Source organism: Rhopalosiphum maidis, chromosome 2, assembly GCF_003676215.2.
Source record: "Rhopalosiphum maidis isolate BTI-1 chromosome 2, ASM367621v3, whole genome shotgun sequence".
NCBI lineage: Eukaryota > Metazoa > Arthropoda > Insecta > Hemiptera > Aphididae > Rhopalosiphum > Rhopalosiphum maidis.
Window position 1 is genome coordinate 6728700 of NC_040878.1, and position 12482 is coordinate 6741181.

A 12482-nucleotide genomic window follows, 5' to 3' on the forward strand; every position below is an offset into this window, starting at 1 on the left:
GGTCTGTAAACCTAATCAATAAGTATATTTACTATATTGACTATTTATAAGTAACTACCTACTAACTTTGTAATACAATTTCAAGTCTTGAGTATACCAATTAGGCATTTTATAAATTATATTATTTGTTAACTACAAAAAACTTTCAAATTTTCGTGATTTTGTCAAAATATAAAATTATTAACTTAATAAAAAAAATTTGAATGTTACATGCATTAGTATGTTGGAATTAAAATATGCCTTTAGTATGAATAACAGTTATAAACTCATAATATTATCAAATCTTCTATAATATAGTATAGTATATTATAGTATCAATTACATACGAATTTGGTTTTATTTGACAAATTTTACTTTTGAAATATTCTTCTATTAAAAATTTCAACAAAGGAACATGAAAAACTAAGGAGTTTTTCAAAATTAATAACATTGAATTATCAAAAAATATAATAGTTACATGGTTTATTAAAAAGCTTTACATAATTAAAAATCTAATGCTATAGCATATATTGAGAAAATTAAATATTCAGCATAATGACTATTATTACATACTGAACGTGGATAAATTAATGATTTTTAAGTAGGGTAGACTGAAATCAGGTAGAAAAATCGTCTAAGATTATACTTAATACATAATTCTTGGTAAACTTTTTTTCACGAGTATATAAATTAATGCAATTTAATTTTTTTCTTTCAGTCGAGATATACTCTATATATATATTTATGTACAAATATTAGAGTTACTTTATAAATGCTAATTAATTTGCTATAGACAATTAATATTGTCTAACATTGGGTGTAATTAGCCTGGACAAAAATACAATTATGATTAAAAATGTGAAAACCATTTTACTACTACACTTAACATAATAGTAATAAATTCTTATAAAAGAAAAAACAAATAATCTATACTTCCCTAAAACAATTGTTTATAGCTTAAGTCTCTTCGAGTCTTAATAGAATGCCATATTCGTTTATGTTGAGTCTATTTTATAAAATGTACAACACATTTGATCAGCCGTTCCAATATTGTATTATTACCAAGCTTAGAGGCAAGACTATTATTCTTTCTTGTGAAGATTTTTTTTTATATTTTAATTTTTAAACTGGTTATAAAACTTTAAAAATTTTAATATCATACTAATAAATTGCTTAAAATTAAAGTATTGAAAAAACACAGAAATGAATAAAAATAATACATAGATAATTTTATTACCTTTAATATTTTGGTAATAAGTCAAGGCACTATTATTTAAGTTTACTACACAAAATTGGAATTGTTAATCACAAATTTGCTAAGCAGTCTGTTGTACATTTATAAGATGCAGACACACATGAAGGAATGTTTTTTAAGTTATTAAATTCCAATAAATACAAAAACAAAAATTATTTCAAAATGATCTACTATAATTTTCACTCATAATACAAATTTTAATTATTTCTCTGTTATTAATTCAGTCCCATTTACATAACTTTTAATAATAATGTAATGTACATAAATATTAAATATAAAAGTAATTTGTTTGAAAGACATAACCTAAAAAAGCATTCAACTATGTTTAAATTTTTTATATAATATAATTTCAAAATAATTTTTTAATTCTGCTTTAAAAATTTTTCAATAAACAAATGGAACTGGGTAATGTTGACATTTGGAAAACAAAATTTAGAATGGTTTTAATATCTGCAAGGTTTATTATAATGAATATATATCATAATAATAATAAGAACATATTGAAGTTTGTAAAAATGTGTTGTTTATTTTATTATATTTTGCTGAACTAGTATAGCACGCAAGAGAAAATATATTATAGTATTTATGCAGTTTTTGCTCTGATAGCTGCACGCTTTCCAGTGACGGCCTGTAAACAAAATTAATGAATTAGAACAAATATTATATACATGGGATATTTTAATAAAATCTTCTAAAACCAAAAAAAACTTCATGTTCCAATTTAAAATTTAAAAAATTTGAATAATTTTAATTGATAGATATTTTGTAATGAAATTGTTGAAATTCTTCTAGTATGACGTAACCTACTGGATCACTACTATAATTTACTGTATTTTTATACAAAAAAAAAACTGAGATAAATTGAAGTTTTACCAGGCGTACGCTAAAGAATGATTGAAACTCAAAGCCTGAAAGATATTGGCTACATAATATATTTATTTAACTTTCAATCATTCAAATAATTTTGTAATTCTTATAAATGGGACTAATAAAAAACAATATAATGTTTATGCCTCAATATTAAAATTCAAAATCTTAACAAAAATTAATAGAATGAAATTCTATGAACATGCCTCATTAAGCTAAATATTAGTACTGTTAAGTTTTAAAAACGTAACTGGCTAACGTTACTAATATATTTTTTGGAAAATGATTTAGTTCTGTTATAAAAATTTAAATTTTATTTTTCCCATAATGTCACACTAAATAAATACCAAAAAAAAATATTTAACTCAACACGACTTATTCTTCTATAATAAAAATATCTCATTGTATTTGTGATTTGTTAGTTTGATATAAAACAGAGCTAAACCTTTTCATTTTCATTTACATTTTATGAAGTAAGTTTCAAGTATTTAATAATACAATCCCTAGTTAGATTAATTACTAAAAAAAATAAACTAACAAAAATGATATGTTTAATTCTTACCTGGAAACCAGATTTAATACTGGCAACAGAACAACGTGAACCACAAGTTTCACATTGCAAGAAAAACAAACGGGTGTCTTTCTGCAAGATAGTTTCAGGTGAACGACATGTATGACAGGTAACATATTCTTTTATATATCTCCTGAGTACATTTTCTATTTGTTTTTGCTGAAAACGACCTTTGATTATAAGCTGGCTATTACCGTCCACTGAACCACTAGTACCTAATTCAGCTAACAAGAAATCTAACAAATGTTTAGGCTGACGATGTAACCTAAACAATAAATAAATTATTAAAAACTTATCATTTAAAAATTAATTGTTTAAAAATATATCCTTACGTTTTGCATATTTCTGTAAAGTTTGCAAAAGATGTTTTTTTGGTACCTATCCGAACTACTTGTGGAGGGCGCATAACAAATTTTTGTTTTTTACCCGCAACCATATCAGGATTTTTTTCTCGCATTATCTCAAATACTCTAGTTAAAAGTTCATCATATGTATAATCACGATCAGAACCAAACCACGTGTGGCTTTCACCATCAGTTGCTAGAAAAAAAATAAATATATTGTTGAATTAAAAAAACAATAAAAATATATAATAGACATGCTATATAACATTAATTCATTTAATTTATAAATTATGTTTTAGTTAACATTATTAATACATAAAAATAAGCTATAATAATTATTATTCAACAAAATATAAGAAATTATCATTAAATTACTATTGTAATTTATTACAACTTATGGGTTTTTGAGCCCAATTGGTCTTTAAAGGTTTTTAAATTAAGTGTAGAGTAAACCCACCTACTAATTAATAGTTATCTAATCTATTTAATATTTATTATGCATATCATAATTTTCGAAAATCAATTGAGAATACATCTAGTTTCCAAATGAGGAACAAAATTTGAATTGAATATGTTAATTATTATAGAAATACTAATAGGTAGTTGTTTCGGATTAAATTAAAAAGTTCTCTACACAATAACTTTAACCTTATCAAAACCCTTACCAGACTCAAAATTCCACTGGCCACCGTTAAAGCATGTAAATTTGAATAAAATCATATAAAGGATTGTCAACCTTATTTTAAGAAAAGTGGAAAACACTTACTGTCATCGAATTTGTCACCTTTCTTATCCATTTCTTCAGCAACTAATTCATCTATATCTTTCTTCTTTTTCTTTTTCTTTTTTGTTTTTGAAAAGTCCATATTTAAGTCAAAATCATCCTGAAATCCCAACAATAATAAATTAATAAAATATTTATAAAAGGAAAAAGAAAAAACTAACATCCATAGCCTCTCCTTGGCCATCGCCATTTTCCATCGCAGATGATGTATCAGGTAATGCACTTTCTAAATCATCTAAATTTATTGTGACCTTTTTTTTCTTTTTTTTCTTCTTACCGAAATTATCAAGATCCAGGTTTCCATCTATGAATACAAATAACATAAAACTTTTAAAAAAATATAAATACCATTACCTATTACTTATTAGCACAGAATAAATGTATGCATTTTAGCAATTATAATTGACATAATTGCTAGATTATAAATTAATTAATAAAGATTATCAGATTATGAGACAAACTAAAAATATTAAGGCTAATGTATGGGTATATATCCATAAATACAATTTCAAATTAAATGGAAGGATAAACTGAATAATTAATAAATTAACATTATAATATTTGACTTAATCTTTCTCTAGAGTTAAGGTATATTTTAATGCATAACTAACACTTAAAAGTTATAAATGTTTGTTATTCATGAAATCTCACAAGAAAACATATAGTAGTTCTCAATAACAAATAATAATACATCTATTTTATTATATAACATATTATACATAATTACCATCAAATTCATCAGGATCGGGTCCAGGTTCCTGGTTTTCTTTATCTAATGTTTGTTCGTTTAAGCCATCAAGACCAGCTTCAGAAGCTAAAGCACTGTCTAAGTCAAACTTCTTCTTCTTCTTCTTCTTCTTAATGGAAGGATCAAATAACTAAAAATTATAAATATAATTAATGACAGTCAAATGTAATACATTTTAATGATAATCAAATAATTGTAATACAATAATGGACACAATATAGGAACATATTTCTCTATAAAGTAGTATTTTTCAACATTTAAATTGTAAATAATATACACTATGTTCTAGGGGTCGATAAAATGTTAATATGAGTATGCATTCTAAGATAATTTTCAAAAGCATACATTTAACATAAATAAAAATTTAATTGTAGGTAAAATAAAAATAGATTTTTTGTCTGTATCTATTTAAAAAATATTTTTTTTAATTACTATTATGAAGACAATAATGATAGAATGATTAATATATAAATATTACATTAGATACATAAAAAATGTGTGGTGATTCATATTTTGATGGTTTAGATTTGCAAATGATTATATTAATGACAACATTTAACATAGAGAACCAAAAAAAATTTAAATAAAAATTTTACTTAGGTACACTTACAGCTTCTTCTTCAGTCATTTTTAAATTTAATATTCTTTACTTCTTTATTACTATTTAATATAATATAAAATTGAGATTTGTAAAATATTGGAAGAGTTAAAGAGAAAAATGTGGCAACTAAATACTGATGTGTGAAGAAAAATGTTGCATCAGCCCCAACTAGCCAATGTGGCCAATGGACGGAAATCGTACGATATGTTTTATCGATACAACTTTTGAGGTAATGATAAAAAAATATTTATTATATAAACTTTAGACTGAAATTATTCCAACACAAATTAATTGAATGATAATTAATGAAGTTTAAAGGTGAAAAACATTTTATTTAAACTTAAATATTATTATAAGTTTCATAATATTAACTAAATGGAAATGTAACGGGATAACATTGTTATTATAGTGGCTATACTGTGCATTTTTATCTATTTTTTTTTTTTGTTATTATCGCAAAAAAAGAATAACAATAAAACAAAAGAATATTTTTACTGGAGGCCTGTCAAAATGGAAATCCGGAAATTGTCATTTTCTTGATAATTTTAATTTTATTAACAACTTAGCAAAAAAAAAAAAATCAACCATTTGATAGCTACCCCAAAAATTTTAACTACTTATTAAATGTAAAAAAAGCCAAATTTTATGCCTGTGATCAAATATTTTATAATTCTAATAGCATGTATACACTCAGCTATACGGCCGTTGTGCTCTTGATAATCACCAGTAATATTCAAGGTAAGCTGCTCATGTCTGTTTCTACTTATATTTTGATTAAATTTTTCTTTATGTTAGGCAAGCGTCTCAGCCAATACGTGTCACATTATGAGCCTGTTACATATGATCATCAACACTTGGCCCAAAGTCATGATAGGGCCAAACGATCAGTGACTAATAGTGATAGTAATGTGCATGTAACATTTAAAGCCCATGGCCATCACTTTCGTCTCAGACTTCGTCGAGATACAGAAACATTTTCTAATGCCATGGAAGTGTTAGATAGTTCTGGCAATCTGATACATCCTAATAATGTAGATACTTCACATATATACCATGGACATATTGTTGGTAAGTTAGTTTTTTGTTTGTTACTATTTAAAATTATTATTTGTCCCACAATAATGTAACTTATTTTCAAAATGTCTAGTGAATTTTTCTTTACAATAACCAAAATTGGTTGATAATGATTAGCTACAAGCATACCTACATACATATATTTACATAAATGCATTTTAATATTATTTTTAAGAACAGTTATAATATATTTGGCTCAAAATTATGGGGTTATAATTTAAACATTCATCTTTAACTAAAATTATTCTGTTATTATGAGTTATTTCTTAAAAAAAAAATTAATTTTAGTTATTCAATTATCATGTATTCATAATGTCCCTTAAAATAAAAAGTACCTACTAAAAATATTAGTCATATTATAATTAATCTGTTGAGAATGTTGTTTTATCGGAAAGATAAAAGATAAATATACCAACCTTTTGTTAATTATTGTAGATTTGTGTCACTTGTAATTATGTATTTTTAGAGCGAAATTATGTATATTTTATTAATTAAGTAATGCTTATTACTTATTGATAAATATATATTGATTATATTTATCTATATACTTTGTATTTATAAATAAAAAATACCTTATTATTAATTATTAATACAAATGTAATAATTAATTGAAATTGTTATAGCACATAATGTGCTGAAACATTTAAAAATAATAAATAAAAAAAACAATACCTTAAAACATTAGACCTGAATATTTTTAAACATTCAAAATGTTTACAGTCAGCAATGTAAATAATTATATATAAATACAATAATATACATATAAGTAATTATGTTTTGATGTTTCATAAATTATAATTTTGTAACTTAAGAGGATATCACATCAAAATGTGTTGTCTCTGTCTTACAAACATACAACATAAGCAAATTTATATTTAGCAGAACAAATTTTGCGTTATTAGCTTTAATATTGGAGTGAATCAATCTATTATAAAATTTATAAACGTAAGGACATTGTCTGTGTTTTTATGTTGTTACAATTTCTAAGTGAATTATGAGTTAAGTTTGGCGGTTTAAAAATATCTATAAAGTAGCTTGCTTAAATATTAAACATTTTAAAAACTGAAATACAAATATTATTAATATTCTTATATTTAAGTTCATAATAAGTCGGCTCATTGTAAGATTAAAGTTAACAAAACAAAATTTATTCTGTTTAATATAAATTGTTTATGCTTAACCTTATTTGTAAATAATACGTGTGGGCATATGTCTTTGGAAGTTATACATAATTTTAATATTTTGATAAATATTAAGGTTATATTATACTTGTGCAATATCAATGGGTATAATTATAAAATGTAATTACTTAATATGGATATGATTCTTGTTAAGAATCTAGGTATAAAAAATGTTTAATCTTTGAGTACTGATTATTTATTTTTTTCAATTCTCAAGTTCTACAAACAGATAAGTTGCAATAATTTAACTAAACTGTTATTTTTTAATTAATAAATCTTAAAATGAAAAAAACAATAGTACATTATAGTAGATTTTTAATACAATTTTCTACAATTATTTTTTTTTATTTCTTAACAGATGAAGCCAACAGTATAGTATTTGGTTCAATCATTGATGGAGTTTTTGAAGGAAAAATCATATCACCAAAAAAAGGAAACTATTATGTAGAAAAATCTAGAAAATATACTCATCCGCATGGTCATCTTAAAAATAGTGATGATTTTCATTCGGTGATCTATAAAGAAAATGATGTTGATAATCCATATCATAACTCTTCTAGTAATTTTTTCAAATTAATCTTACTAAATTTGAATATGAATATAACCTTTACTTCTAAAATATTTCAGGTCATTTTAGTGGATGTGGAGTTACAGGATCCACAAAACAAAATATGGAAAGTATCCAGTATTCTGGTAGTCCTTGGAATATTCAACAACAAGATGAAGAAAGGCCTGCGTATAAATATACAAGACAAGCAGCTGACAAGCACCACAATGGACCTGTTAGAACAAAACGTGCTACTAAACCTAAAGAAGAACGCAATACTTGTTCATTATTTATCCAAACTGACCCTTTATTATGGAAGCACATTAAAGAACAAGTATTTAATTAAACATGATATTGTTTATTTTTATATATATTTTTTAAATAAATAATTTTTTTTTAGGTTGGTTATGATAAAACAAAGACAAGAGAAGAGATATTATCATTAATAGCGCACCATGTAACTGCAGTGAACTATATCTACAGAGATACCAAATTTGATGGACGCATTGAACATAGAAATATTAAATTTGAAGTTCAAAGAATTAAAGTAAATATTTGTATTTATATATAGTTAGAAAATTTTTTTAAAACTTAAAATATTTTGACAAGAAATCAAATATTTATAATTTTTTTATTTGATAATGTTTCTGAAATTAATAAACTAATATATGAGTAAATATTATATTACTTTTTTTATTTAGATTGATGATGATGAACCTTGTGATCACAAATGGTCTGGAGAACAAAATCCATTCTGCATGGAAAATATTGATGTTAGTAATTTTTTAAATTTACATTCTTTGGGGAACCACGAAGATTTTTGCCTAGCATATGTTTTTACCTACAGAGATTTCACTGGAGGAACCTTAGGTTTAGCTTGGGTTGCCAGCGCATCTGGTAATTACATTTATTTATTAGTAGAATAGTTATTAAATCAATGACAAAAAAGTTTTTTTCCGATTTTAAAAAGAATTTAGAGTTATGATTGTGAAATATTTATTTTATTTTTTGTCAGGTGCATCTGGTGGTATTTGTGAAAAGTATAAAACATATACAGAAACTATTGGTGGTTTATATCAATCAACTAAACGTAGTTTAAACACTGGTATCATTACATTTGTTAACTACAATAGTAGAGTTCCACCCAAAGTTTCACAGTTGACCTTAGCCCATGAAATTGGTCACAATTTTGGATCGCCGGTTTGTATTACATATAAATAAAAAAAATGTCTCATATTTTTAAAAATGTTTTCATTTACAGCATGACTATCCTTCAGATTGTCGACCAGGTGGTTTGAGTGGTAATTATATCATGTTTGCTTCTGCAACTAGTGGTGACCGTCCAAACAACAGTAAATTTTCTTCATGTAGTATAGCTAATATCAGTAGTGTATTAGATGCTATACAAGATAATAAAAAAAGGAATTGCTTTAAAGGTTTGTATAAACACTTTATTTATAATAATTAAATATTAATTTTAAATATTTATACAGCCAGTGAAGGTGCATTTTGTGGTAATAAAATTGTTGAAAATGGTGAAGAATGTGATTGTGGATATGATGATGATGAATGTGATGATAAATGTTGCTATCCCAGGCAAGTCGCTGATCGAGATAGATTCCGTAATATCTCAGCTAGAGGTTGTGCTCGCCGAGCACAAACTGAATGCAGGTATGTATCATTATAGTCTATAAATTATTAATTAATAATTGATTTAACTTTTAATATTATTTAATTTTTAGTCCTTCTCAAGGACCATGCTGTTATGCTGATACCTGCCGTTTTATTCCATCTAATCGTTTAGTTATGTGTCGTGGTGAAGACGTTTGTAGTTATAGTTCTTATTGTGATGGTACTACACCAGAATGTCCGGTTCCACCCCCTAAACCTAATAAAACTCGTTGTAACGAGGGAACACAAGTTAGTAAATAAAATTGATTATAAACTGAAGTAAAATTTAAAATTTAATTAAAATTTTTTTTTTATTTAAGCTTTGCATCAATGGTGATTGCACTGGATCTATTTGTTTAGAGTGGGGTCTAAATGAATGTTTTTTGACATCACAAATTATACCCAATATTGACAAACGCAAGTTATGCGAGTTGGCTTGTATGAATGGTACTGATTTACAAACATGCAGGTCAACTAGTGAATTTGCTTCTGCAGTTAATTTACCTCTTGGTGGCATAAGTCTAAGACCTGGATCACCTTGTGATAATTTTCAAGTAAATTATCAATTATTGTGAATTACTTTATAATTATGAAATTATTTAATAATATAATTTCTTTAGGGTTACTGTGATGTATTTTACAAATGTAGAGCAGTTGATGCCGAAGGCCCATTAGCAAGATTAAAAAATATGCTCCTTAACAAACAAACACTTCAAACTCTTCAACAATGGGCTTTAGTAAGTTTTAATTTATAGAAATCATATCAAATTAATTTAAATAAAAAAACCAAATCCATAAAGTGTTTTCTATTGATATGTGTTTGAAAATTTGTGTTTTTGGATTTGAACTTTTGAAGTATAATAATAATATATCAATATTATCTAAAAACTCTAGTTATAACATACTATATTTTTAATTTTTCTTTATAGGAAAATTGGTGGGCTTGTATGCTTATGGGTGTTACATTTGTAATTATAATGGGAGTATTCATAAAATGTTGTGCAGTACACACACCATCATCAAATCCTAAGAAAACTCCTGCTCGAAGATTTAGTGAAACATTAAGGCGGCCCATTACCACCTTACGTAGAATGGTGATTTATTGATATTGTAACTAATATTGTACTTGAAACTAAAATTATGTTTTTATACAGCGGCACAATCCTCAAACATATGTGTCACAACCCAGATCAAGTAGAGTTCCAGCCCATGGATATGGTGAGGGTAGAGGTCATTATTATGCACCAAGAGGTAGTACATAATTGGAATAATTTTGTATACCTGTTTTTTATTTTTTTATTTTACAGCTTCTGCACCCCCTGCACACGGTCATTCAGATCGCCGTAATGCATTTCCAATGAGGCATCAACCACAGCATAAAGTGTGATAGTAAGTTATTACAAATCATACCTATTTTTAAGTCATATTTAGAGATCGTTTGATCAAATTTTAGTAAGAAAATTGATCTGGACTTAAACAAATTTTAAAAATCAAAATGTAGTTAACTTGATTTTCTTATATATTTTTGAACATAGTAAGTCTTTAGGTTGTTAGTGTATAATTCTCCATCATCTATTATCATTTTTTCTTTATACTGTATTTGTTGTATTATTGGGCTTGCATAATTTGCTTATTCTCTAACAACTATCTATGTTAATTTTTAATTATGAAAATATGAAATTGAATAAAATATTCTTAAGGTACTTGGAACTATATGTTATCAGTTAATCACTTTTGTTTCTTATTTATAAACGTAAACGTAATTACTATTTAGGACAAACTGTTATGACATTTGTGAGAAAAGTGGTGGGTTAGAATCTATACTTTGTATGACAAGAGAATATGTCAATTATGCCATTCACACATAACACCCTGCGATCGAGGTCAGTTCCATTATGGCAGGGTATCACATGGGAATGCGCAGCAAAACTAATTTTTGTTTAGCCATGGCATGTTCTCATGCTGGACAGAGTTCACTCTGATAATAATAATAATAATTAATAATAATTTCCTTAACTAAAATATGATTAGAATGTTTAATACTAAATACAAGATTTAACGAAATTGGGGTATTTTACAATGTCTACTGTAAATATATATTATACTATAAATAAAATACTTAATCAATTAATATAAATATATACATTTTTTTTTTCAGTTGTCAAGTAAATTTGGCAGCCCTAAACCAAAAAGTTGATAACGTCAATCCGAAATATTCGGTATTCTTATCATCGTGGTTAGAAACTATTAAATTTATTTATGTATTATTATTATTTTTAATTTTTGTACATAGCCGAATGGAACCAAAGTGATTGAATATTTATAAAACTTTATAGTTGTACAATCACCCTATGTGAGGTGCTGATCACAGACAAAGGCAGAATATAATTTGACATTTATATATAATATTTTTTTCATTCCATACTATAAGCATTTTTTTAAACAAATTTCTATGACTTATGTATCTCATGTTATATCAATATTGCACATATTATATGATACCTCTTTCTTTATAAAGTTCCTTAATTATGAATCTAGAATCAAGTAAATTAATTTAATGACACTTACCAGATTTTTTTTAGGTTGAGTTTTTTTCTTTCTTTTAATAATAATTTATATTCTACAATATATGAGTAAAAAGAAATTGAAAAAATTAATACAATTTTAATTTTTTTATTTGACATGATTTTCTTAGTATAATTTTTGCTCATTATTTTATTAGTATTATTATTATTATTATATATCATGTATATTTTTTTATACCATCTGCCTTTGTTTGCATGATATTTTTCCCACCAAATATTTTATTTATATAGAACAGAAAAATATTTATATAATTATTAAATATCTTCCTAATATT

At 25.2% G+C, this 12482-nt stretch overlaps 2 protein-coding genes across 3 annotated transcripts; one reads left to right on the forward strand and one right to left on the reverse strand.

The window, feature by feature from the left end:
* Positions 1 to 1672: 1672 nt before the first annotated feature.
* LOC113551774 (eukaryotic translation initiation factor 2 subunit 2) lies at positions 1673 to 5312 on the reverse strand. The gene is made up of 7 exons (XM_026954249.1): positions 5159 to 5312; positions 4528 to 4678; positions 3962 to 4104; positions 3783 to 3900; positions 3005 to 3212; positions 2664 to 2937; positions 1673 to 1862 (listed from the first exon to the last, which is right to left on the reverse strand). The coding sequence occupies exons 1-7, from the start codon at positions 5174 to 5176 to the stop codon at positions 1818 to 1820; spliced, it is 957 nt and encodes a 318-aa protein (XP_026810050.1). The 5' UTR covers positions 5177 to 5312; the 3' UTR covers positions 1673 to 1817.
* A 322-nt stretch (positions 5313 to 5634) lies between these two features.
* Positions 5635 to 12226, forward strand: LOC113551419 (disintegrin and metalloproteinase domain-containing protein 10). Of its 2 annotated transcripts, none has more exons than XM_026953656.1 (16): positions 5635 to 5887; positions 5945 to 6217; positions 7763 to 7963; positions 8032 to 8285; positions 8352 to 8498; positions 8653 to 8848; positions 8967 to 9151; positions 9213 to 9387; positions 9445 to 9622; positions 9694 to 9871; positions 9943 to 10176; positions 10243 to 10359; positions 10552 to 10716; positions 10777 to 10840; positions 10930 to 11011; positions 11781 to 12226. In XM_026953656.1, exons 1-15 carry the CDS (start codon positions 5830 to 5832, stop codon positions 11007 to 11009), a joined length of 2505 nt encoding a protein of 834 aa, XP_026809457.1. In that variant the 5' UTR covers positions 5635 to 5829; the 3' UTR covers positions 11010 to 11011; positions 11781 to 12226. The 2 variants fall into 2 exon arrangements, with proteins under 2 accessions (XP_026809457.1, XP_026809455.1); XM_026953654.1 differs by having other exon boundaries at positions 10777 to 10873; positions 11781 to 12225.
* Positions 12227 to 12482: the final 256 nt, after the last annotated feature.